Source organism: Salvia splendens, chromosome 15 (assembly GCF_004379255.2).
Source record: "Salvia splendens isolate huo1 chromosome 15, SspV2, whole genome shotgun sequence".
NCBI classification, from domain to species: Eukaryota; Viridiplantae; Streptophyta; class Magnoliopsida; order Lamiales; family Lamiaceae; genus Salvia; species Salvia splendens.
The window spans coordinates 4,451,792-4,477,732 of NC_056046.1; the positions used below are offsets into that span (position 1 = coordinate 4,451,792).

The 25,941-nt window shown below is 37.7% G+C and overlaps 5 protein-coding genes across 13 annotated transcripts; 2 read left to right on the forward strand and 3 right to left on the reverse strand.

The window, feature by feature from the left end:
- The first annotated feature begins 2,561 nt into the window (after positions 1-2,561).
- LOC121768849 (ethylene-responsive transcription factor ERN1-like) lies at positions 2,562-3,686 on the forward strand. Its single transcript, XM_042165423.1, has one exon. The coding sequence runs from the start codon at positions 2,562-2,564 to the stop codon at positions 3,684-3,686; it is 1,125 nt and encodes a 374-aa protein (XP_042021357.1).
- A 334-nt stretch (positions 3,687-4,020) lies between these two features.
- LOC121768848 (SNF1-related protein kinase catalytic subunit alpha KIN10-like) lies at positions 4,021-8,867 on the reverse strand. Its single transcript, XM_042165422.1, has 11 exons — positions 8,615-8,867; positions 7,774-7,964; positions 7,078-7,262; positions 6,811-6,993; positions 6,558-6,689; positions 6,004-6,189; positions 5,607-5,696; positions 5,204-5,287; positions 4,790-4,924; positions 4,454-4,696; positions 4,021-4,330 (listed from the first exon to the last, which is right to left on the reverse strand). Exons 2-11 carry the CDS (start codon positions 7,958-7,960, stop codon positions 4,217-4,219), a joined length of 1,539 nt encoding a protein of 512 aa, XP_042021356.1. The 5' UTR covers positions 7,961-7,964; positions 8,615-8,867; the 3' UTR covers positions 4,021-4,216.
- Positions 8,868-13,994: 5,127 nt separating this feature from the next.
- On the forward strand, positions 13,995-18,166 carry LOC121768850. Of its 8 annotated transcripts, none has more exons than XM_042165432.1 (10): positions 13,995-14,283; positions 15,020-15,152; positions 15,411-15,600; positions 16,020-16,103; positions 16,469-16,601; positions 16,690-16,852; positions 16,994-17,122; positions 17,248-17,462; positions 17,538-17,660; positions 17,757-18,166. In XM_042165432.1, the coding sequence occupies exons 3-9, from the start codon at positions 15,435-15,437 to the stop codon at positions 17,623-17,625; spliced, it is 978 nt and encodes a 325-aa protein (XP_042021366.1). In that variant the 5' UTR covers positions 13,995-14,283; positions 15,020-15,152; positions 15,411-15,434; the 3' UTR covers positions 17,626-17,660; positions 17,757-18,166. The 8 variants fall into 8 exon arrangements, with proteins under 8 accessions (XP_042021366.1, XP_042021364.1, XP_042021361.1 ...); XM_042165427.1 differs by having other exon boundaries at positions 14,027-14,298; positions 17,248-17,442; XM_042165424.1 differs by having other exon boundaries at positions 14,027-14,283; positions 17,248-17,442.
- A 448-nt stretch (positions 18,167-18,614) lies between these two features.
- Positions 18,615-21,893, reverse strand: LOC121768845 (protein IMPAIRED IN BABA-INDUCED STERILITY 1-like). Its single transcript, XM_042165419.1, has 8 exons — positions 21,759-21,893; positions 20,863-21,333; positions 20,157-20,759; positions 19,824-20,051; positions 19,658-19,755; positions 19,479-19,584; positions 18,975-19,333; positions 18,615-18,891 (listed from the first exon to the last, which is right to left on the reverse strand). The coding sequence occupies exons 2-7, from the start codon at positions 21,223-21,225 to the stop codon at positions 18,986-18,988; spliced, it is 1,746 nt and encodes a 581-aa protein (XP_042021353.1). The 5' UTR covers positions 21,226-21,333; positions 21,759-21,893; the 3' UTR covers positions 18,615-18,891; positions 18,975-18,985.
- On the reverse strand, positions 21,574-24,269 carry LOC121768846 (probable WRKY transcription factor 4). Of its 2 annotated transcripts, XM_042165421.1 has the most exons (5): positions 24,219-24,269; positions 23,594-24,128; positions 22,465-23,072; positions 22,223-22,384; positions 21,574-22,113 (listed from the first exon to the last, which is right to left on the reverse strand). In XM_042165421.1, exons 1-5 carry the CDS (start codon positions 24,239-24,241, stop codon positions 21,840-21,842), a joined length of 1,602 nt encoding a protein of 533 aa, XP_042021355.1. In that variant the 5' UTR covers positions 24,242-24,269; the 3' UTR covers positions 21,574-21,839. The 2 variants fall into 2 exon arrangements, with proteins under 2 accessions (XP_042021355.1, XP_042021354.1); XM_042165420.1 differs by having other exon boundaries at positions 23,594-24,244.
- Positions 24,270-25,941: the final 1,672 nt, after the last annotated feature.

Below are 25,941 nucleotides of genomic sequence, written 5' to 3' on the forward strand. Positions count from 1 at the left end.
TTATCAGGCGCCTCCTCTCTCTCATCTTTTGTTTTTTTGAAAATTTTATTTGTATTAGTATATCACACACACCAAACACCAGTATTCCTTTCTTTGTATTTACATTTTACACACACACACACACAATGGCTATGAGAGTGACATGGTGGACCAAGAAAGAGAGGCAATTGGTTGGTTAGAATTTGTATATGAATATGAAATATATCGGACTAGGCAAAATTGTTGACATCAGTTATTTCAATTGTTGGATTATGACTATGACTATTTTATTTTTAATGATTTACATTCATCAAACATCTTATTGTAACTTACAGAATAAACGAATTTTAAAGTAAATATGATTTAATTAGTTATAATATTAAATTTTTGTTATAGATATATTAGAGGCTGTGCCTTCTTTGTTTAATTTTAGTAGTTTATCTAATTTTACCAGTAAATATATTAAACTAATTTGTTATGTTTATGGAACGTATTTCTAGCTATTACTCTGCCATTCATTTTGAAAGGCCCCCATATTGAATACAGAAATGAAAAATAGTTTGCAATTCAGTTGTAATTACAAGTATGTTAATAGTAGTAATATATTGTGAAGCATGAGATAAGTTTTAAAAGAAAACAGCGCAAGAAACAGAAGAGTGATGCATTGTAACACTAGGTGTGTTTTTTCTGTTGTTCTAAACATGCCCCACAAAATCTCTCATGTCTCTTCCTTTGGCTCTCTTCTTTCATTGTTCGCATGAAATTTATTTTTTTACTTAGTATTTTATTAATTTGTTCGTCCATTAAATATGCTTGGAATATACCACCGGTAAAGAAAATTATTTTCATCGTTACACTTTTTAGTGTAAAACACAGCACAACTCACAGTCCTTGGATCTTTGTATTTGATGATTGTGATAATAATAGTCGAGTTACATTATTAGACTAAAAATCTATATTATTAGACTGAAAATGTACATATTAAACTATATTATTACATTATTAGATTACATGTGACATAGATCGCAAGATCCAATGGACTTACAATTATTTTATGTTTTGCATATATTTACAATTATGATATGAATACATCCTATAACTTTATCACTATTCCTTTTTGGAGGTTAATATCATTATTATATACTATATTATGGTAATTTCGGAGACTATAATAAGAGTTAAATGGGGAAATGGATTCGAATAGTTACGAAATAGTTTAGTACTACTATCATAATATTCGAATTACCAAATTTATTATTATCCAATGATGCACAAAAATACACCAAATGTGAACAAAATCGTGGAATAAATTTGGAATTGCATATGATATCTCAGTAGATAAAAAACTTTTAAAACTGATAAAAGATTTATATAATTCAAAAGCATTTTACCTTTGTGTCAGCATCAACTGTTAAAAAATATCGTTGTCAATAGTCTTGGGTAATATCGCTGTAAATTGACATTAATTGAGTACACACCAAATTATCTTGTTAGTGAGATAACGTTATGTTTAATATTTTACAATTTCGACTCAGAAAAATAGCATTATCTATTTATATTTGTTTCATAACCAAAAGGAAGAGAGTGCAAACTAATCGTGAACCTCAAAAAATTGCCGAACTTTGTAAGATCTTTGAGACAAAATCCTAATAACAAAATTGATTGAGAAAATAGAGAATCGAATAAGAAACAAACATATACAGACGGAGATAAGCACCTAACATTACTAAAAGCGTCTTATCAATTAAATTGTGCTTCAACAATTCATTACACTTTATTTAAGTTCGTATAAAATGGTATATATCGAAGATGCTGTCATACCAGAGTTGAAGTAAGGATCCCAATTACAACATAAATGACAATTTTGGAATATGAAAGTTACCATTATTCTAAAAGTTCTTCCTTTCATTGATCAAAACGACTATTTATGTTTTCTCTCTTAATATATGATTCGTGTAATTAATAACATTTTCCAGCATTGTATACCATATACACATCTATGCATAATGTAAAGTGGATATTTTCAATAGATCAAAGGGTTCAAGATCAAATTCAATTAATATTTATATAGGTTTGAATATGGAGTATTTGATTTTTTAAAGATAGGGATTGATTGTAAGGTAAAAATAGTACTTAGTATTATACTCTATTTTCTTGGCATCACTAATTGTGCCAACCAAATAGAAGCGATCTCACTATTTACCATCGTTAATATCAACTTGTTTTTGTATCTTCGACTATAGTATGTAATAAATCAAATGTGTCAATTTCAAATAAATTGATAATTCCGATGCCTTTAAATCCCACAAATTAAAATAAACAACTTGATGGCCAGACACTCTATTTTATATTTCAATGATAAAAAAAATGAAATCAATAATCGAAACATTCAATATGGCCGAGTCCCTTTTCTCTAGAAAACTAACAAAACTAGAAGCAACCAAAATGATACTATAAATTAAAAACTTAGACCATTTCAACTCTACAGTCTCTCATTTTAGCATATAAAACCAACCATTTATCCGACAAAAATCACTAAACTCTCACACTCAAAAATCACTAAACTTCTTTGAAGGAAACAAATGGCAAGAAAGAGAAAGTCTTGTGATTTTGTAGATGATCAAGAAAAACTCAACCCCGGGGAGGGACACCTATCCTCCAACTGGGACGAGATGGTCAAGGAGGCGGCAGCCGGGGCCGCGCTGGGCGGTGTCAGGCGAGCGCGCAAGCGTTTCGTGGGGGTCCGCCAGCGCCCCTCGGGGCGCTGGGTGGCCGAGATAAAAGACACCATACAAAAAATAAGGGTATGGTTGGGCACATTTGACACCGCAGAGGAGGCTGCCCGTGCCTACGACGAGGCGGCCTGCCTCCTCCGCGGGGCCAACACTCGAACTAATTTCTGGCCCACAAATTCAAATTCTTCAACAACTCCCGCCCTCTCCTCCAAAATCACCAACCTCCTACTCAGTAGGATCAAGGCACGTAACAGTGCCTTGATCGCTACTAATTACATAACTACCCTGCCTTCGTCCTCGCCTATGTCCCCCACTCCGCCAATTGGCAACGAAGGCGGCGTGCAACAAATACCCGACTACTCGGAATCAAACTTCACCGACTTCCTCAACGATCCCGACGAGGAGTACCCCGTCGAAAACAACGTCATCGAAGCTAGTGATCACAAATACGTGAGTTGCGACTCGTTCGCGATGGAGGCCGGCGACAAGTCAGAATCGGTCGAGATTTCAAACGAAACGGAGGTAGGAAACGAGACGATCCTGGAGCCGGTGGACTTCCAGTTCGTGGACGAGATCGGATTGTCGATCGAGTACTCGGCTTTCGAGATTGCTGAGGAGATTTCAAGGCCAATGGTGCAAGAAGAAGAGCCGGTGATGCTGAGTGAAGCGATGAAGAGGATGAACTATGAGAGGAAGTTCTCTGCTTGTTTGTATGCATTTAATGGCATCAACGAGTGCCTCAAATTAAGCTCGAGTAGGCTCGATAGATCTGATCAGCTCACGAGGCTCATGAATGCTTGTCAAATGAACCGCGAGGAGACGACAAACAACAACAACAACGACGACGACGACAACAGCAACAACGATGAAACAGCGAGGGAAGACGAGAGTGCGGGTGTTGGCTCCAATTTTGATGGAGAATCAATGCTGTGGAGCTCCATCGACCTTCCAACCATATGCTACGTTAACTAATTTTATGCTTTCCACCACAAAATCTACCTTCTATACCTAATTCACATGTTTTTTCACTTGTCTTTCTAATTTTATGGCCATTGGGAAATCATGGTTTTTTCAATCATGGTTTTAGTGGACTTAAAAAGGAATGACATGTTGCTGATGTTTTAGACATTCTTTAACAGTTAGTGTTGGTTATATTCGAGCTTGAAATAGCTCTAATTGCACTTCAATCATTTGCTACATCATACCTTTACAATATTTTTTATATTTGATCAAGTTGAGTAAGATAATGTGATATGAAAAATAAGATTAATAATTAAAAAATTACACTAGAGCAACAGAAGGGGGCTCATATTAACTGCTTGTAGAATTGAAGGATCGAATTCAAGAAAAAAGTTACAGTTAATGAATGGGAAGAGAGAACTCGAAGCAGAAGCCAACTCCGAATGGCGACATGGCGCGACATTCATCTTAAGGAGCTTGCAAGAATTATGTACAACATCAAGTTCTAACTCCCCACACTGATCAAAAGGAGTTTGTGGATTTCAAAGTACACGAAGCTGGGCGAGAAAAGCTGCGCAGAGATCAAGGAAGAGCAACTGCGGCCCCTGAACTCTCTGCAGGTCGAGCAGATACTTGTCTTCGCGAGTTTTGTAGAGCTGAAATATAGAAACAAGTCAACCAACACTAGTCATATGCAATGATCACAGTTATAGCGACAAGCACCAGTTTTCAGCTACGTGAGAATGAACATCGATTCATTGCTCTATCGAAAAATTTACCTGCACTTCAAACTTGACAACATTTGGGGTTCCAATACTTCCTTCGTTCTCAGTAATGGCTGATTCATCTCCAAAAAAATTGGTGCCGTGCATGGAACTGCTAAGCATACCTTCATGGTGGCCAGGAGCACCAGGAACCCATCTGCATTTCATGTTATAATGTCCAATCTTTTTCCAGTAAACTTTGAGTTCTTGTAGCGCTTTGAGAACTTCCATCATGATCTCACGGGGATGGGCTCGAGACTGTCACAGAAATCAAATGAGTAAGTTTTTAGTATTAATCCTCAATAAGTTATTTCTTTATAGAAAGACGGGGGGATAAAGCCGCCAATCAACCTGGAGTCCGAGTGCCCATTTCCTGTCAGCTGGAAGTTGCCTTGCTCCAAATTGCTGGTGATCGATAACTCCAGGAAGCCGTTCCCCAACAGGAGATGCTACAGGCTCACTTGGATTGCGGTTATACCCAAATTCCTATGGGTATACAGAAATTCATGTAAGCATGTAAGGTCAGAAGAAACTCATGCGTGGGCATGAAAGAGTTAAATACGTGAAGTTCAGTAAAAGGAAATCAGTAGTAACAATAACTAACAGAACATGTGATAGTGGTAAATGGTGATTGACAACTTGCAATAGGGTAGCACGGTGTTCTTTTATCAACATTTGGTTGTGCAGAGTAAATAGTATGTAAAAGCTCTAATTTCCTTAAAACATTTTAAATAGTACATATAATCTATTGACAGAAAAGCGTACCGCCGTCTCTTGGAACTCAGCTCCAAGGTAGCCATTGGCAACCCGAAATCGATTGTCTAAGAGCAGATAGTATGAAACAGTACCCTGAAAAACGGTTGAGCGTTGAGAATGAACATAACTTCAATAACAATACAGATAACATTCCTTTCACACGTGCAACGATTCAAAAGTCATGATAAATATAAAAACATTGTTCCTTGTGCAATGATTAAGAGTCGTGTTAACAACCAAGAAAATGTGCCGCGATCATGATGATATTAGGATAGATTTTAAAAGATGCTAAGGTTGTGTCGTTGTAGTATAATTTTAAGGTCTATGTTGTAACCCAGAAATCGTGTCGATGTCAGGTTGCTAGATGCGATTAACCCATAACAATATTAACAAGATAGAGTAACAAAAATACCTCATTTTGGACCCTGTTTCGAATAGAATCAACAAGTGCAGTCCTGTCAAATCCCATCTTAATCACTTCTTGGAGAATATCTTCATCAATCTGCACATTATGAAATGTCTTCACTATAAACAACCATATTAATTATTCTTGGCATTCAAATTTCAGGTCATGTGATAAGCAAAAGTACGGGTGAGTAAGGAGAACAATATGAAGGTCAAATCAGTGGATGGTAAAATAAGGAGAGGACAGGTGGTGCAGGAACAACACTAATGCCAGAAAATCATTGCATAGAGATGCAAAGAACTGGAAATATGCTCATAATTTTACTCTCATTTCTTGGTGTTCAATGGTCAGTCATTGAGAATCTTATCGAAATTTCTCAGTTTTCACAGAATCGGCCAGTTACCTTTTTAGCTTGCTGGGTTGTATCCGGTGGTGGCACAGCCAGATAACGTGGCAGATGAGCTTGGAACCAAGGGTGGGCACGGATCTCTGGAATACTTATTCGTTTCATGGGATCAACTATAAGCATCCTGGGAATCAAATCTCTTGCACAAGCGGATAAATGGCTTGGAAGTGTGTATATTCCACCCTAGAGACAAATTGAACAGATTAGCATTAAGAGCATCATGATATGTGAAAGTTTTCCTTCGATTTACACCTATTTACGAATGCTCTGAATATGATTCAATCTAGGTTCCATGGAATACTTATGAATCAATGATTGAGTAAACCAGCTAGCAATTTTGTGGAACATTTAAAGCTTCCGAACAACAATGATATATGGTCAAGAGGAAGCTCAGAAATCAGATCTGAACTACACCCCTTATGAGCTCAAAAATGTAATGATGAACATTGTCATAAGCGATGCAGTGGTTGCTATTTATCACTAAACTTCCAAGCATAAAATATTTGAAGAGGAAATAACAAACATAATAACATGAGCTTATGTGGATGCACCTTTATTTTTTTGAATAGGTTTGGAATATTCTCGTCATCGAATGGGAGGGTGCCACAGAGAAGTGCATAAAGAATTACACCACAGCTCCATACATCCACCTCAGGCCCCGCATATAGTTTACCTGATATGACCTATGGTAGAAACACATATCAGACTTTGAATTCAACATTTCTAAAACAAAAATCTCCTTGATTCCAGTCACTTTGTATAAATTCTAACTACATCTTTGGCTCATGGGTATTTGAAGAGTACCTCTGGAGCAGCGTAGTTAGGGCTTCCGCAACTGGTCTTCAGAAAATGACCATCACGCATAATGTTACTCAAACCAAAATCAGCAATCTTTACATTGTGCTTAGAATCCAAAAGCAAGTTTTCTGGCTTCAGATCTCGATGAACAACCATGTTCCTATGGCAGTATTCCACTCCAGATATTATCTGCAATCATCAGCACCACAAAGACATTGCTACACTCATCATAGATGAAAAATATCTTGATGAGTCTAAAAGGACAAATCTAACCTGTTGAAAGAACATGCGTGCCTCCTCTTCATGCAACCTGCCTTTCTCCACAATATAATCAAACAATTCACCAGACTTCACATATTCCATCACAACGTATATGTCCGAATTTGTCTCTACGACCTCATAGAGACGTATGATGTGGGGATGCATAAACAATCTCAAAATTTTGATTTCTCTTCGGACTGCAAGAGGCAACCAACTGTCATAAAAACTGCTGTGTGCTTGATTTTAACTAACATTTGAATTGCTAAAGAAAGAAATGTACAGAATAACATCAATACAAATACCAAGCATGGGAATAAAATACCTCAAACACAGCTAGACACCATTGGAGTATCATATAGTATTAAAGTAAAATTTTTGCAATACAGGTACATTAATAATTACTTATTATCTTTACTCCGAGAAAAGTTACATGGACGGTGGACATTACATGCCTGAGATGATGCACATGTAAAACCAGATTCGTGTGAAATTTCGTGTATTTTGGCGAACTTAATACCCCAATATTGAAAGCATGATAAATTACATAACCGTAGCTCTTCAAACAAGGAAATTGGAAAATGAACATGGAGGGGTACGGGGAGGGACAACAGTACAACAAAGGATCCACGCGCCAAGGTCATATAGATGACGAACACATCAATTGGAGAGGATGTATTATAAACATATAGTGAATATGGTTTGCCTAACCTTTTTCTTCCATATCCATATTCTTTATCTTCTTACGATTTAGAATCTTGACAGCAACTTTGTGCCCTGTGAGTGCATGTTCAGCAATTTTAACTTTGCCAAATGAACCAATCCCAAGAGTCTTCCCAAGTTTGTAGTTCCGTAAGAAAGAATCCACACTGTTACCATCTTGGTTTAATCCATCCATAATCCTAAAAACGCATAATGTCAGATTTGACCTTCATTCATAAACCACACTTCAGGAAGGCAACAACTATGTTAAGATTGATAATAAACCATGATTACCACAGAATTGGATTATGGAGACATTAATTTACTCGATTGGTCGAAAATCAACAGATTATAACTAAAAGGACAAAAACATTCAATAGCAAAAAACGAGCATAAGTTACTCCTTCAGCATGCTAAGTAAATTTGTCCAGATTTTCCATTCTACCTCATTTCCTCTTTTGAAACAAGTTATAATGAAACACCAATCAAGAAGAGGTCAAAACACACAATATCTTACCAAGAAAATAAAATTGTCAATGCAAATTAAACAATGACATGCAAATTCGAAAAACAGAGGCAATCAACAAATCGAAATCTCCCAAAAATCCATACAATTACAACCAACTAAAATAAAATCACGACGCCCAGTTACACCGTACCCTAAAGCTCAAACCTTTACCAACAACCGACAAAACACCTTCAAAATTCACAAATGCAAACAATTCATAAACTCGCAATGCTTCTCTCCAACACAGATCTGCGGAGCCCGCGGGAAAAGAGAAAACCAGCTTCTCCAAATTCACCGCCGCATAGTCAATTCCGAACCAATAAACTCAGAAATTAAACTTACACAGAAACTGCCCCGCAACAAGGCCTTGAAGCTACGAATGTATTATACCAACAAAATTAGGCGAGGATGGGAAAAGAGAGAGAGAATAAAATGAAAATCGTGAGGGGATTTGATTCAGTACGAACGAAGTGTGTGCGGGGTGGGGGCGATGGCCTCCTCTAATGCAGGTTGAGGAGATGATGATGATGATGATGGTGATGGTGATGGTGATGGTGATGGTGATGGTGATGGTGATGGTGATGGTGATGGTGATGGCGATGCAGAAAGCTAAGTTTGCTTTCTTTTTTTATAATTTAATTTTGATTTTGAATAATTAAGGCGTTAATTAGAGTTGATTAATTAGAGATTTGATTGAAAATACAGTTACACAAATGGAAGTTTAGTTGGGTGGGGAAGAAAGATCCAATTATTGAGAGGAAAGCGTGGGGCCCGCGTGTGACAAGCTTTCTTTGTTGTTATTTTGACGCTATGTCTATTTCAAGCATTATTTCATTTTCTATTGTTATTGTTATCATTAGCACAAATCAGAATATGAAAGTATCATTTTTTTACAAAATTAAGAAATTATAATCTCTCACTCAAAACACTCGAGATTTGGTTAGTATATATAGGAGGGTTTCTCTCTGTATTATGTACTATTTGATTTTGATAAGTAAATGTCAAGATTTGTTTCAAATATATTTCTCCTCCTAGAGTTTCAAATAACACTATAATTTAGTACTATTATATTCATGTGGAATCAAGTTCATGTAACACACATTTAATGTTAGTATTACTCCCTAATTAGGGCTTGAATCTTTGGTGTTTATGTCAAGCAAATATTTAATTGTTTTGGGATTTGTTCATACATTTTTATATGCACTAGGACGATATCATATTACACATAGCACACTTCATCTTATATTTCTATGTAAAGATAGATATTGGGGTCTACACCATTTTTCATTAAATAAAAATGTGATAATAATTTATAATCATTCGTACGTAGTTCAAATCATTTTCCAAATTTCATAAATCAGATTAAATGTATTCACGTGCGATAGTCTCAATATTTATTATAATTATAAAATAGATATTTATTCCGCAGACATAACTAAATAATTTTGTATTTAATCATTTAATGTTTAAATGAGCGGTCATATAATTAATAGTATTAAAAAGGATACAATTTACATAATAATTAAAAACGCAGATATATAATAGAGATTTGAGGTTGAGGGACTATTTTTGAGCTCCTGTAACTGTAAGCGCTCAAATAGAGTCCCTTAGCCATATCAAATCTCTATATAATATATGCAGAATATAAATATACTAATTTACTATAATATCCTAAATATAATTGTAAAGTATTTTTTCTGTAATATAAAAAGAACTGAGCTAACAAGTAAATAACAAGCATTGATACTAAAAGTTAATACTACGGCCACCAAAAAAAAAATAGAAGTTCGAATTCTATTCGTATTATTTAGTATAATAAAACTAACAAATAGTGTAGTAGTAGTAGTATATTTGTTGAGCTTATAACAATACAGTAATAAAATGATTGATTATGTAAGCTTTATAGTGTTGTCGACTGGGCTGGGCCAGCTCGAGTAGACCCGCCGCAGTTTAGGCTTGGCCCGGTCAGGACAAATAACTAAGTAGGCCGGGTTGGGCCTGTCCTGATTTTGACTATTTTAAAGTGTTTTCATGTGTAATACTAGTAGTATTTTATACGGTGTACTTAAATATTTAACGAAAATTACTATATTTCATAATAGCAATTGAACACATATAAAATCGTGTATTTGTATATTTGATTCTAAGTAATAATTTTATTTACGAAATACTCCATATAACATTTAAATATTCATTAATGATACAGTATGTGAATAATTTAATTGTGTTCAAGACTTTGTATATCAAGGGACAAGGAATGGAGTATTGAAAAAAATATGACGACTTTTCACATGATAAGTAATTACTACCAAAAAAAGTACAATTTTTTTTAAAAAAATACCCTAATGTGGCCACCAATACTGTGATCCCCATATATTTATCCTAAATTTAATTGAGATATTAATGATAGGTGTAGTTTCCAATATTGCTGAAAATTAGGGTTGATCGCACATTATAAATTTTTTTTGGATTCAATGCACCTAAGCCTTTAAATTAGTATCAAATTAATAATGGCTAGATTTGATGTGTTCGATGTGTCACACTCTCTCAATTTTTTGGAAGTGTAAACGGGGAAATGAGTAAAAATATGGAGTAGTACTATACTACTAGAATTGACCACTAGATGTTTTTTAATATTCTTTTAAGAAACAAAAATGAACTCTATTAATTGTCAAAAGGGAAATGAAGTAATTTTCACGATATGGTAGGTAGACGATAAACCATTTTTCCAATCTTGATTTTATTTTCTTCTTTTAATAAAAGGAAAGTCATTTATACTTTGCGTAGGTTCAAGAGTGGATCCTCTTCTAATATTTTATACGAAATTAAGAAATAGTACCTTTTTTTTATCGTACCACAAAACATAAAGGAAAGCCATTTATGCTGGTAATTAGCAGTACTAGCTAGATTCCAAATTGATTAATCGAAAAAATGTTTATTACCATAAAAAGAGAAAAAAAAGATAAATTTCTGTGATCATAAAAAATCTAATTGTTTGGCATTATGAATTAGCTGGAATCAACTTGATCTGGAAAAACATCCCCATTAAAACCCATTGATTATATGCCTAATTGTCCATATATAAATAAAAATAATAATTTAACAACATCTCAAACCATGTGATACCGGATACGTTGACATAAAAAAAACCACGAACTTTAGGTTATAAAGTATTACTATAATATACTGAAATGATGCTAAAATAAACTCGATTATGCGTGGAATTTGAGAATTCTAATAATTGAAGCAACTATGTCACATGGAATAGTTATTGTATTTGTTGTATAAGTGTGACATATGACATTAATGTGACTCTGGAGATTGTTGCTTCTATTTTATCACATGATCTGTTTTTCCTCCACTAACAATTCCAAAATATTCCACGCCCTTGGATTTCGAATACTTTATAAAATATATTAATTCAATTTATAGTTGAGATTCTACTTAGCTTCTTAAAAATTATGGAGTGGTAGATAAAATAAAGATAAGTACAAATTATGATCACATGATAAAACCTAGATTTGCAACTAGCTATATTTATTTTATTATTCCATGCAGGTATTCCAAACCCTAGGTGCGTGCAAAATATTGGTAATACTCCATATTCGAATACCCAAATCAAATTATTCAGATCGAATTGGACCTTTTTTCAAAAATTGGATTTTTCATTCATTTTAATTATTTTTTCAAAGAGTACAACTCATTTTTGGTCCAAAACATATGGTCAAATTACGAATTTTGTCCGTTACATTCATTTTTAGGTTTTCGGGTCCATAACATACAAAAATCGCTCTCGGTTAGGTCCTTTTTGGACGGCTCCGTTAAAATACGCAAGTCAACAGTTACTTAGCAAAAGTTTGACTAAATTAAGCAAAAAACTAGATTATTAGTGACTAAATAATTTGCTAATTATTTTCTTCAAAATACCAATTACCTCTCTATCGCCCCCGCTGCCGCCGCCGCCACCCCTCCCTCCCCCCTCAGATCCCCGCTCCTCACCTCCGCCTTCACGAACGCCAGGCAGTTCTCGAAGTACTTCGAGGGAAGCGCCGGCCGCAGCCTCCCCCGGCAGTCCGCCTCGAAGCAGAAGTACTCCGCCTCGTCTGCCGGGGTCGGCGTCGCCTCCGCCGCCGCGAGGCAGCTCCACACGAAGGCACAGGAGGCGGCGAACGTCGTCGGCGGTGAGGATGAAAGTTGCGCAGTGTTTATTTAGGGGGAAAGTGACCGACAGCGACTCGACTGCGCGTGATTGGTTCATCAAGTTCCAGTAGTGTGAATCGAGGCCGTCGGGATCGGCCACGACGGATCTGTCGAATGACGGAAGCAGCAAGCTGTTCTCGAATTGGGCGGAGTTTTTGTTGACGGCAGCCCATGCTTTGATGAATTGGACGACAAAGCTGGCGTCGGCGATGGCGTGGTGGTTGGTGAAGCCTAGGCAAATGCCTTGATCGGGGAAAAGCGTGATTTGATGAGATAGAACGGAGAAAACGACGTCGTCGGAGGAATTCAACGGCGGCGGGAGGTGGGGGACGCAGGCGTAGAAGTCGTCGGCGTTGCGGGGGTGGTTGGCGATGAGTTGGGAGAAGTCGTGGTCGGATTCGGCGACTGTGAGGGAGACGGAGTCGGCGGGGGAGAAGCGGGAGAAGGGGGAAGCGGAGGTGAGGGGGAGGAAATGGGAAATGGGTTTGGTATTTTTTGTTTAATTTAGTCAAACTTTTGCTAAGTAACGGTTGACTTGCGTATTTTAACGAAGCCGTCCAAAAAGGACCTAACTGAGAGCGATTTTTATATGTTATGGACCTGAAAACCTGAAAATGAATGTAACGGACAAAATTCGTAATTTGACCATATGTTTTGGACCAAAAAGGAGTTGTACTCTTTTTTCAAAACCGAGAAAAGCCCAAAAAAAATCGGATTATATTTAATATATAGAATTTCATTTATATAATTAATTAAACATTTCTAAGTGTATTAATTAAAACAATATTTTGGATTTTTTTTATTTTTGGAGTTCTGGCTTATAAAAAAATTTCGGACGTAGTTAACTTATTTTGGTTTGATTTAATATCTCAAAATTATAAATTTTCAAAGTAGTGCACACTCGGAACAAATTTGATATGAAATCAAAATGCTCACGTATGCTAAATCTCATGTTAGATTTTTACATGATTAAGTGAGATTTGTAGGAGCACATAATTAGTTATTTACATAAATTATAGAGTATTTAAAAGATTTATTTGTAAATTTCTGTATGAAATATAACCTCATTTTTTTTTCAAATCTAGTATTAATATACGTTTAGTTTTTATTTATGCATGCACTAACTTCATTCACATTCCATCATTTGTTCATTTATTGCTAAATGAACAACTAATATGTACACACTAGTCTGAGTTAGCCATTCATTTACTCTAGTTATTAAGTAAAGTACATGTTATATTTGCGATATTTATAAACGTGATCTCAAAATTAGATGTATTTTGCAAGCAATAGTAGTAGTAGTTTTGATTTGTAAATGTAGAATTATAAATCTATAGTATTGTATAGTTAAAATGTTAAAAGAATAATTTGTATACAATAGTATGTTTTAATACACAAAAATTATCAAATATTTAAGAATAATAAGTTTAGTTTTGGCGGGAGCTTTCATCCTTAAAATCTGAATACGATTTTTTGACGCAAATTTTTTTAAATAAGGCCGAGAATTGTGTTTCCAGAATTTATTATGGGTTTATTATCTTTATTTACTGTATTAATAATATGATAACAGCGAGGAAAAAGTGGCAAAACAACAATTAAAAATCCACGTAGATATATATGATCGTCTCTCTCCTCTGTATATTCTGCAACGAAATTGAAAAATCCATGGCAAATACTAACAGGAAAAGCAAATCATAAACAAGGATCGGTGTTGGGTAAAGGCTGCATCAATCGGGAGTGGTATGAAATTCGCATCCGACACCTTCGGGCCCACATCTCCCCGCTGAGAAGACGAAGCGTTTTTCTCCCATGTATGAAATTCGCACGTGCGTGCTTGTTCTTTATCATTGGTGTTTTCTGTTGAGAGATTGGGGTTTTTGTTTCCTTTTTTAATTCATATAATTTGCTGCATTTTCCGAGAACTTCCCCCTTCTTTTTTAATGGAAAAAGTTTTGGTCTTTCTTGATTATTGATAAATTAATTGATTTGGGTGGGGAGAATTATGCGTCATCAGTTACGATATTACAGCTTTTTTGGATTAGAATTATGCTTTTGCTTTGGTGTGATATTATCTGATTTATGGAATGTGGATTTTGGCATCTCATTGGTGTACCAAATTTATGCGGGGCTTATTTATTTATGCTGTTGATAATGACAACTAGCTCTCTTGTCTTTCTGTCTATTGGCATTTCCATACAACCTCTCTCCCTCTTGATTTCTGTGGAATGGTAAGGTCTTTTTCTTCTCATTCTTTCCCAAAATCTTTAATCACCACTTTCACAACACACTGAAAAATAAAGGTCATTTGGAAAAGGTTGTTTAGGTCATGATCCCTGCATATGTTGTGTCACTTTTGCTTTTCTTGGTTTTGTTTTATGTGATCACATGGAGCTGCTTCGCTTTTAAATTTCCCCCCCTTTAAAAAATTTCAAAAACTCCGACCAGTTTGCTTTTAGTGTTTTAGAATTGAGAAAAAGGAGATGTGAAGTTGTTGATTTTCACCCCTCTTGCTGATTATTGACATAACACTCTTTGATGTCTTGGTAGGTCCTAAGAAGAGGTGGAAAATTCATTTCTGAATCTTTGAGTTAAAAAGTTTTTAGCAAGATTCTTGCTTATCGGACCAGTAGGAAACGAGTGTTGCTAGTTGCATAGCAGGAGCATTCTTAGAAATATTATGGTAAGCTATGCCCTTTATGATCCAAACCACTGAAAATACAATTAATTTTCTAGAGATAAAGCTGATTAGCTGAAGATGATTAGTTGGAACCTTTAATGGACCTCGTATTGTTTCGTTCCTCTTTTTCTGTATTGATTGGTCTGAATGTGCTTATTGTGCATGAATTGTTAGCAGTGAACTGCTAAAACCGTTTATAAATTTGCTGACCTTTGTACTCTGTAATATCAAGTTCCTTACATGTTATATACGCTGTTGCAGAGATTTAGAGACTGAGTGATCATAATGGGCGCTTGTGTATCGACCTCAGCAGCCACCTCACGTAAACATTTGAAAACCGTTAAGCTGAGGAGAAAGCGCCGTGGTAGGAAGCATCGTTCAGCTTCTATTACAGATGGAAGCAGAAAAAGAAACAGCGACTGCGGAGCTCGAGTTTCAGATTTTTCAGTAGGTGAGTTTCAAACGACTACCACCTGGAGAAAATCCGAGGTCTCTACACTCTAGTTCTACATTCCATCTCACTCAGTTGCAGTGTCATCATAGTCAAATTGATGCTAATGGTCTATATTATCTAGCTTGAAACTCTGACTTTTCATGAAAAGAGCAGAGCACCATTAACCGTAACTCATAGGCTATGCGAATTAGAAATCATCCGTTAAGAGCCAGAACTTCTGTTACTACGTGTCCCAGAAACACACAAACGCACACATTGTATATTAAGGAGGGTTGAACTTCAGCACTTTGTTAAATCCTTATGGATTGTGCTCTTTGCCCTTTCTTCTATTGTTAAATGAGTCTGTTTGTTAAGTGTTGCTAATAAAATTTCATTCACTAACTGGCTGAAAACCTTTTGTTATGCTGTGCTCGCAGGGATTTGCGGAGAAGAAGCATGGTTCGACACTCTCAGCATTCTGGATTCTGACACGGATGATGACGTCGACAGTGACCATGGAGGTAAAGAACATCAATTTCTGTAATACCTTTTTTTCTGGAAATAAACTATTTGCTGAAATTTTTAGATATTCCAGTGGTTAATTTAATTAACGTTATATTTGATTCTTTAACAAATGAAGTCACAATACACATAGTCACATAGTACAACTTTACTAAACCGTGGGAACTTAGGTGGTTGCATTTGATGATTTGAATCTATCGCGATGCTGTGTTAAAACATATTATTCTTTCCTTTTTTTATCAAACTCTGAAACGATGGATGAAATCTGTGAGTATATTATCGGTATTGTGCCTCGTATATACTATTAAATTGCGTTATAGAGTATATCCTGTCCCAGATTTTGAAATAACATAGATGAATTCAGGTTCATCGAAGTTTCTTTATCGTCCCAGAGCTGGATTAATGATTCCGTGTTGTTCCGATGAGAAATCAACTTCTGGAACTTGGTCCAAGATTGCCCCCTCGACCTTTAAGCTACGTGGAGAAAATTACTTCAAGTATGTCCAAAAAATTACGTAGTACGAGTAGTATTTCTCTAAATAAAGGGTTTAGCATTCCTTATTATCTAACAACTTATAACCACAGAGATAAGAAGAAAGCCACGGCACCAAATGTTTCTCCTTACACTCCAATCGGCATAGATTTATTTGCATCTCCAAGAAAGATCAGTCACATTGCCCAACAGCTCAAGCTGCCTTCCCTAAAAGCTGATGGGGAAATCCCGGCCTTGTTAATTGTTAACATTCAGGTAATTCTTTGATTTTTCGCACTATCTTAGATCGTGCTGGAAGGGGTTGGTTGCCTTCCCTCAGCACCACATCTTATCTAATAAGTAATAACTACGTCTTCATCTGATAATGGCTCGTCTCGTTTGTTTATCTTGTGGTAGCTGCCCACTTATCCCGCGCCTATGTTTCTCGGTGATGGTGATGGGGAGGGCTTGAGCCTCGTAATGTATTTCAAGCTTTCTGAGGGTTTCGAGAAAGAAGTATCTCCTCAATTTCAAGACTGTATAAAGGTAACAATTCAAATACCTTTGAAAATGTGAGAGGAAGCGATGGATATCTTGCAGCGATGATTATGTGTGTTGTTTTCGAGTTAGCACACAATAGTTTTGTTCATATAGAAATGTTTATGCTGCAGAGATTGGTCGCCGATGATACGGAAAAGATTAAAGGATTTGCTAAAGACTCAACTGTTCCTTTCCGAGAAAGGCTAAAAATTATGGTTGGGGTGGTCAATCCAGAAGATCTCGTCGGGGGTTCCACCGAGAAAAAACTCCTCCACGCCTACAACGAAAAACCAGTTCTCTCCCGCCCCCAGCACGAGTTTTATCAAGTCGGACATTTTTCACACTTGTAAATATGAAAGAATACATTTTTTTCTTCATAACATGATGTTGATTCTTATTGTGAGCATTCTCTTTTATACAGGGATCGAATTACTTTGAAATTGACCTCGACATTCATCGGTTCAGTTACATTGCAAGAAAGGGACTCGAAGCATTCCGAGACCGGCTAGCTACCGGAATATTGGATATCGGTTTAACAATTCAGGTAAATCAATTGGCTCTTTCTTGATGCATGCAACTGTCAATACTCGCGAAGATTCTTTCTAGTCTCGACTTTAATGATGTCGTCTCTAATGAACAGGCACAGAAACCGGAAGAGCTACCCGAGAAGGTCCTGTGTTGTGTGAGGTTGAACAAGATTGATTTTGTCAACCATGGACAGATACCTACGATCGTCAAGCTCGAAGAGTGATGTCCCCGACGAGTCGCCACCACCACCATCAGCCTTTGTGAAGCTCAAGGTAGTTGAACTATCTACTAATTCATGACTAGAACATTGATTTTTAATGGTCTGATACAATAATGTCTAGAAATGGCCCAGCCCCCTCTCTCATCAGTGTAACATGTTGTATGAATCCATAGACTATTGTGCTATGGTATGTAAATTTTTTATTTTATTTATTGTTTCTTCTTGTTCTATGTCAGAACGATATTGGATGGTATTTTTCTCCGAAGCCCCCTTTGAATGAAGCCCTTTTATTTTTCTGTCAATCTATTTGGTAACTCATTGATTATTGATGCTGAAGATATCTCTTTTGCGCCTTTTAATTTTAATAAATTCACATTTTTATTATTCACATGTCAATTTAATCAGGGCATGTAATAAATTATACTCCTACGAAGTAAAGAAAATACTTAAAAAGATAAGGGATACTAAAATACATGAATAATGAGTGATTTTGATATGAGAGAATAAAACCAATAGTGTATGTGGAATTCGACCATTTTAGTCATGTAATAGTATTATTTTCTGTTTATTTATTCAATAGATATGAACATTAAAAAAATAGGATTAGTTCATATCTAAAAATATTTTTAGCATTTAGAAATAATGGCCTGCCAAAATAACTAAATTATGTAAACAAAAATAGCGATACATATAATCTTGATAAATAATGTTGGACATATATACAATTTGTACATTCACAAATATATGTCGTACCCAAAAATTTCTCAGACACTAACCATTATTTACCTTCTTGAATAAAAAAATGAATGACTTATCTATACTACAATTGATGTTATGTGATTACAACAATATAAACAAATCATCTGTGCTGCTTTCTCAATACATAGTTGGAAGTTAACAAAAAAGGAAAAATAAATACAGACAAATCTTCCTCACAAACAATGCTTGATGTTATAAGATCTCTGCTGCATTCCTCTGAATAATTCAGCAAAAAAACTCTAAAGAATCTTGTAGTGTTTCAGTTAATCTGCAAATGGTTGGTTGAATATTCAGTGATGATCTAAATTGAGTTGTTTGAAGCATCAAAGAATGTGATCTTGTCTAGTCTACCTCGGAGAGTTTCAGCGGATTCGGACGAGGCTGTCCGTGCGCGTGGCGGATTGGTCGAACGATGCATACTCCTGGTGTAGGATAGGGTTAGAGTTCACGGATTTCAGCGATTTAGAGGTGGACTTGTTGTTGCTGAGCCTCATGAATATGGGGAGCTGCTTGTGCCTCTGCACCGGGACTGATTTGGTGCTGGTGATTGAGTCCTGTGTCGAGTTGGAGGTGGCCGAGATGTCTGATTTCGTGTCCAGGGACTGCTTTGATGCTGCACGCGGCGCCAGCATCCCGCTCCTCGCCGCCTTCTTGCTGCTTCCGTTGTTGCTCTTTTGCACTGCCCCGGCATTCTCCTCCTCGATCTCCTCCTGCATCATAAATAAGTTTGTTTTATTAGCGTTTTGTAGCGTTTTCTTGTTTAACATGTAACATTAGTGTTTTCATTGAGCGGCCTAAAAACTCAGAATAGTGGCCTAATAAAGAAACCAGCCGTAACCAACAAGGACGGGGTACCTCAGCCAGTTTGCAGAAGTCACTCGTTTCGTGCAGAGTCTTGCGCATTCTCCTCGGGTTTCTCGAAACTGCAGCTGCTTCTTGCCTTGCTGAGAGTCCCTTCATCCTGAAAAAAACCACCATTTTTGGTAAATAATGAATTTGATTATGAAAGGCAAAAAACACATGTGGATGCAGACCTTCTCTCATCTTCTCTGGCTTTGGCATCCATCTCTTTGTTAGGGGGGAATTTCGGCATGCTGGAGGGGTCGCACGCGTACGGCCTCGTGTTGAAATACTGCGCACACGCACACAAAAAAATTAACCCGAGACGACAAAGATTGAGCGGCGAAGATTGATACGAACCTCAGATTGGAGAGCAGAGGCAGCAGTCCCGCGCTTGGCAGGCTGTATGGCCAGCAGCGACTCAATGAGATCGACCGCGGTTTCAGGCAGCTCGGCGCACCTCTCCCTCAGCGTGCTGTCGTACGGCTGCTGTGGCTTGAACATGCTCGCCAGAGGCAGACGCGACGCCCTCCAGTACTCGTCCGCTGGCGTCCCGCATAGCCTGAAGATCTTGTGCAATTGCTCCACCTAATAATCATGGAATTTTGATGTTTTTTGTTTTTAGAAATGAAATGTATCATTTTGAACGAAATGAGACTAATGAGACGAATGAAGTAGTAATAACGAACCAACCTCGGTTCTGCCCTTGAGAATAGGCCTTCCCATAAAAAGCTCAGCAAAGACACAACCGGCGCTCCAAAGATCGACCTCGCCTTCGTAGTTGGTGGAGCCGAGGAGGAGCTCGGGCGGGCGGTACCAGAGAGTCACGACGCGGCTTGTGAGCGGCTCCCGGTTCTTAGGTCTGGTGAAATAAGCCAAACCAAAGTCGGCAATCTTCAACACGCCTTGGTTGTTCACCAATATGTTCGAGGACTTGATGTCCCGATGCATGATCCCGCGCGAATGGCAGTGGTCGAGCCCACTCAACAGCTGCTTCATGTAGCATTTGATCTGCGACTCGGTGAACGTGATCTCGGGACTCGACAACAGCCCTGCGAGATCATGCTCCATGTACTCGAATACTAGGTAAATTGTGCAAGATAGTCTTGATGTAATAATCCCCTCCAACTTCATCACGTTTGGATGATCCATCATTCGCAAGATCATGATCTCCCGCGACATGAACCTCACGCTCTCCGCTTGGAAATTGTCGAAACGAACCTTCTTCACCGCCACGATCTTGTTCGTTTTCAGATCACGAGCGCGGTACACATTGCTGTACGTCCCTTGCCCGATCTACATGTTTTACAATGACGTCGTTTCATTAAAATAAAAGAAAAATAAAATTTAATTGTAATAATATGGTATACGGGCGTGATTTAATATTTCGATTTCAAACCTTATCCAATCTCTCGTACGCATCAGCTCTCAAAGGGACCCAACCATCGATGGCCTCCGCCGCGACGGCAGTAAGCCAGGACGGCCAGCCGGCGGCGATGAGGTCGCTTTCCGACTGCCTCCCGTAGTAAGCATGCTTCTCTCTCTTCGACTCCCTCGAGGCGTCTTTGTAATTGCGTCTCTTGCTCTCCGCCTCCGATTCCCTGCCGCCTTCCGCCTCTGTCTTCACCACCACAATCTCCTCCGTTAGGACGGGGTGGCGGCTGGACCGCTTGCGGCTGCCGTTGCCTATGCAGGAGATGGAGCAGACTTCGTCATAGGTAGGCGAATCGCACCTGATTTTCTTGGAGCTGACACACCCCATCGCCCCTGACGCCGGAAAAATGCAATGCGATGCGGCGGCGAAAGCTGACCCAACCCAGATAGGGAAATGGGCCAAATACCGGAGGGGCGGGAAGTTCCGAACACGCCCCTATAGTAATTTAGAGCGCGTCGGGGTTTAAAATGGAAAGAAGAATGAAGTGAATGAGAGACAAGTTGAAGATTTTCAGCTCATTTTGCTGCGAGGAATGCGGAGGAGAGGAGGGGGAGACACACATCTGCACCTCCTCCCTCCAATCATCATAATCATACTATTTTAGGTATGGTGAATTTCAATAATTTTAATTATGATTATTTGACTTTGTTGTATCTTATAATTTGATTCAATCAATTTAATAAAAAACATTATAAACTTGCATTATATCATGTAACACCATCCAACAAACTTACATAACTATCATGTATTTGCATTCGCTCATTCAAAACACAAAAAATAAATATACATACGAGGCATGATTCAAACTTCAACAAAACAACACTATTGTCAACACATTTTAGCAGCAAAACAGTACTTACAGCATGAACTCCTCTCCCACACAAGGTGGAATTCGGTTCACCGCGATTCTTATTCTGTTCATCGTGTTGTATTCGGAGGGATCAAACCGCGACCTCTTCTTCTTTCAGATGTAGAGTGATAGGAGCTTCGCTACCAAACTCCATCTCCGAAGGCGCCTTAGCCATCACCCTTTGCATCTTCGACAGCTGCGCATTGGCAGCAGGCAAGCCTTGGTTACTGCTCATGTATTTTCCAGCCGGGATTTCGTGGCTGTGCTTCCCCTCGTACGAAGTGATGACCGCTTTGGGGTCTGCCGAAGACCTCTCCACCTGCTTACGAACATTGCATCCCGCGTATGTGCACCTGTAGTAGCTCCTGCAGCAAAAGGACGAGCCAATATTAGTCGTAGCTATTAGGACATGTTTTGCTAAGATAGAAACAAACGAGACCCGAACCGGCCGGTGATTGATGAAAAGAGTTGCACCTTGGATGAGGATTCCCCTTGACCACTTTCTGCCCATATTTTCTCCATTTGTATCCGTCGTCTAAAAGATCAACTTCGCTTCTTGTCTGCACTACAATCTTCGATTCAGTAATAGTTTGATGCGATGTAGCCGGCATTGACTGCTGCCTGTTATCCGAGCTCCTGCCCGAAGAACAAGTCAGTGTGCATGAGTGTACAAATGGAGGAAAAAGTATGACCAAATGAAGGAAACTAATTCTTACCTCCTTTTAGCAAGTGGCTCGTTATCCTTCTCGTCGTCTATTACTATCACAGAACCTTCCGTTTCATCATTCTGCGATTCCTGTGTGTTCTCATCTAAGCAGTTCGCCTCTCCATCCAACGCCACAGAACTGTCCTTTTTCCGTTTATTGGATTGGGGCAGGCCATGGTTGTGCTCTCCTTTATATACAATCTCTGATACACGGCCATCACAAGACCGTTCCACTTTCTTCTTCACAAGGCAATTCGCGTACGTACATTTATAGTAGCTCCGGGGGCACTCACTGGCCTTAACACACTTCTGCCCGTATTTCCTCCAGTTATAGCCATCGCTTTCTGGCTTATCGCCTGTGGTGACATACGCAGCCTTTTTATCAGATTGAGAAACTTCAGAAGACTCAAGTTTAGAGCTCTCCAGTGGCACTGGATTGATGATCTGTTCTGTCAAGGTCTCACTCGGTGCAGGGGACGAATGGCTAATTGGTGCTTCGGTGGTGGGAGCCACAGACGAGCGCTGAAGCTCCATGTTCATCTGCATATGAGATTGAGAAAACGCAGCCTGAGCTGTCACGTGCGCCAGCGCTTGTTGGTGGGACATTCCAAAAGGGCTCTGCAGAGAGATTAAGATGCAAGAATTGATCACTTTTGCAAAACATCAAAATGACTGCATTTTCTATCAATCTAAGGATAAGTAGCTCAGATTAAAGCAACCAATTGAAGAATCCAGCCTTCTAAAGCTCAAATAACTAATGCTCACAATGAGATTTTCCTATTTTTTCTAGCACTACTTAGATCAATCAAGCAAGATAATGCATTATGAGATCTGATCATTCTCCAATATTTCAAATACTTTGTTTCCCTACAAATTCACTTCTTATGTTGAACAACTTCAAACTCAATAATTCTCACTTACAAATAGCAATTCCTACCAAAAAATAATTTGATACAGATTCAATTTCTCAACTCAATCAAAAAAGGAACTTTTCAAATTTACAGACACTCAATTCTCCCCGCAATTGTAAAGGTAAGGCCTTGAAATTGGGAAATTTTTCTAAACCTAATTTCAATTGGATAAAAATTTCATCAAAATCCCAATCGTCGCTGAATAAAAATCAAATCTAGAAAGGTTACCTGAAGCGGGGAAAGGAAGGCCGGCGAGTTGAGGAAGCCGGAAGGGGTGAGCCCCGGCGGCACCATGAAGAGAGGGCTCATGCTCTCCTGCTGCGGCGCCACCACCAGAGTCATCGGCCTGTTCCGCTTGAACCCGGCGCCGTCGTTTTCAGAAGAATCGCCGCAGCTCTCCCCTTTGGGCGGCGGCGCCGCAATCGGCGAAGCAATGGCGCCGGCCAAGAGCTGAGAGAAGGAAAAGGGGCCGTGGTCAGAGAAGAAGCTCGAGACCAAGGACATCGGGCCCGGGCTGAAGCCCATACCGGTGAGCCCATTCGTGAATAGGGACTCCGCCACGGAGCCACGTGGCGGCACGGCGATGGTCGCCGGCTTGGGTCTCGCTGCTGCCACCGCGCCGGCTGCATCTGCGACACTTGTCTCGCCCATTGATTTGTTATTATCCTGTGTGTCAATGCGAAATGTTATCTTGAGTCTTGACCAATCGATTGGAATAGCGAATTTGTTGTTCTTGGAACTCACTCCATTGCTGCCAGCTCCACTACAAATATATAAATATAGAGAAATACACAGACTAATTAGATGAGATTTGAAGAGAGTGAAGCAAGTTGGGAGAGAGAGGGGGGCCCACGTGGTAGTATCTGCAACTTGCATTCTCCTTCTCTCTCGTCTGTCTTATCTGCATCGTGCAACAAATAGCTGGACTGTTGCAGACTATTTATCGTTTACTTGATCATTTTTTATTATTATTTTTATTATTGTTTTGCTAAAATACCGTGTAAATGAAAATGTAAAGTTACAAAATTGAAACAAAATAATACTCCTTCCTTCTGCTATTAATTGCCTCAATTTGTTGTTTACGTCCCTAAATAATTGTTGCGGTTACATTTTGAAAGTACTATTTTTTATAATAATTCTCAAATTCCACTAATTTTATCTCATTCTCATTTTACTTTATTTTTTTTAATCAATTTTTAATTACATTTTTTAAAATTCGAATTGAGTTAAATGAATCAATGTTGAGTTAAATGAATCAATGTTGAGTGGATGAAAGAACTAACATACAAAAATAAACCTTTTTTTTGCTAAAATAAGAGTTGAAGTAACAATCTTTTGAAGGTCTATTAGAGAGCTTTTGATCATTCGTTGCGTCTAACAGGTTGGATAATTTATAATATTAGCTCTAACAAAGGTGATGGGAAGTGATCTAAAATAAAATAAAATAAAATAAAATAAAATAAAATAGAATATAGTTTTCACTTTTCTAGATTCACTCTCATGTTTCTACCAACAAAAAAACAATAGAATAGTGAGTTTACATAGCATAAAAATTAAAATATCCATTACTTTTATTGAAATTATACTGAAATTTAGGGTAAAATAATATTGACGGTCATGCCCTTGAATGACGTGTGTTGTATGTTCAATTCAACGTCATGGCAGGGAAATAGTACTCCCTTCGTCCCGGACTACTTGCACTTATTTCCTTTCTGGGAGTCCCAATTTATTTGCACTCTTTCCATTTTTAGTAAAAATTATCACCTACAGCCGCAATTGTTGACTTTGCTATACACTCATTCCTTAATCGACGGAGGGAGTAATATTTTTTGTAATTATTCAATTAAGTTACTAGTTGTACCTAAATTGCAATAAATATTGATGTTATGTTTAGTTGAAAATGTGACAACGTACGTTCATTTAATGATGGGAGAAGCAGTCTGTACAAAATACAAATGCAACTAGCTACCCAACTTGAACTTGTTCAGTACTACCAATTTTTTTTTATTTTAAATTTATTCACACATACTAATATTTACAAAAATAATACCACGAACTAACTAACATAAGTAGTATATTAATCAATACCTTTGCGTGATTGCCATTTGTTGTGTTGAGCTGTTTTTTTGTTTTTTATCAATCTTTTAGTCGTATTTTACTTTTATTTTGCTACTGTTGTCATCCAATTTTTGGCTTTGACAATTTTTCATTCATAAAAAAGTAATATATGGTCAAGGTTAAATTGTGTAATTAATTATGTTACACGCACTTAGAAAAAAATAATTTGTCAATGTCACTGATATGGAGTACTAGTATTTTGAGAAATTAATTTTTAGAGATATTAATCACTCCTCCATTTTCATTTACAAGTAATTAATTGATTGGAAGCATCATTAAGCGTGGTTGGCACTCAGTCGCTGTAGAGTGTTGAATCTGCGTGTGTGTTTACCAAAATATGTCATTTCATTTCAACTCATATAGACATATACACATAGTAATCTAAAATGTCATTATTTTTTATTATTTTAAATAGTTTTGAGATATTTTCTTTCATACACCAAGTCACCAACCAAACA

Bases quoted from the DNA above. Each gene is read 5' to 3' on its own strand.
- LOC121768849 (XM_042165423.1), top strand. From the start codon at position 2,562: ATGGCAAGAAAGAGAAAGTCTTGTGATTTTGTAGATGATCAAGAAAAA.
- LOC121768848 (XM_042165422.1), bottom strand. From the start codon at position 7,960: ATGGATGGATTAAACCAAGATGGTAACAGTGTGGATTCTTTCTTACGG. The intron at 5,697-6,003 runs GTAACTGGCCGA...CATAATGTGCAG, and splicing joins CAACCCAGCAAGCTAAAAAG to ATTGATGAAGATATTCTCCA. The intron at 5,288-5,606 runs GTATTTTTGTTA...ACCGTTTTTCAG, and splicing joins GAAACAGGGTCCAAAATGAG to GGTACTGTTTCATACTATCT.
- LOC121768850 (XM_042165430.1), top strand. From the start codon at position 15,435: ATGGGCGCTTGTGTATCGACCTCAGCAGCCACCTCACGTAAACATTTG. The intron at 15,601-16,019 runs GTGAGTTTCAAA...CTGTGCTCGCAG, and splicing joins AGTTTCAGATTTTTCAGTAG to GGATTTGCGGAGAAGAAGCA. The intron at 16,104-16,468 runs GTAAAGAACATC...AGATGAATTCAG, and splicing joins CGTCGACAGTGACCATGGAG to GTTCATCGAAGTTTCTTTAT.
- LOC121768845 (XM_042165419.1), bottom strand. From the start codon at position 21,225: ATGGGGTGTGTCAGCTCCAAGAAAATCAGGTGCGATTCGCCTACCTAT. The intron at 20,760-20,862 runs GTTTGAAATCGA...TAAAACATGTAG, and splicing joins CGTACGAGAGATTGGATAAG to ATCGGGCAAGGGACGTACAG. The intron at 19,756-19,823 runs GTTCGTATCAAT...GCGTGTGCGCAG, and splicing joins CCTCTGCTCTCCAATCTGAG to TATTTCAACACGAGGCCGTA.
- LOC121768846 (XM_042165420.1), bottom strand. From the start codon at position 24,241: ATGCAAGTTGCAGATACTACCACGTGGGCCCCCCTCTCTCTCCCAACT. The intron at 23,073-23,593 runs GTAACCTTTCTA...ATCTCTCTGCAG, and splicing joins CCTTCCTTTCCCCGCTTCAG to AGCCCTTTTGGAATGTCCCA. The intron at 22,114-22,222 runs GTGCAACTCTTT...CTTTTGCTGCAG, and splicing joins AAGGGGAATCCTCATCCAAG to GAGCTACTACAGGTGCACAT.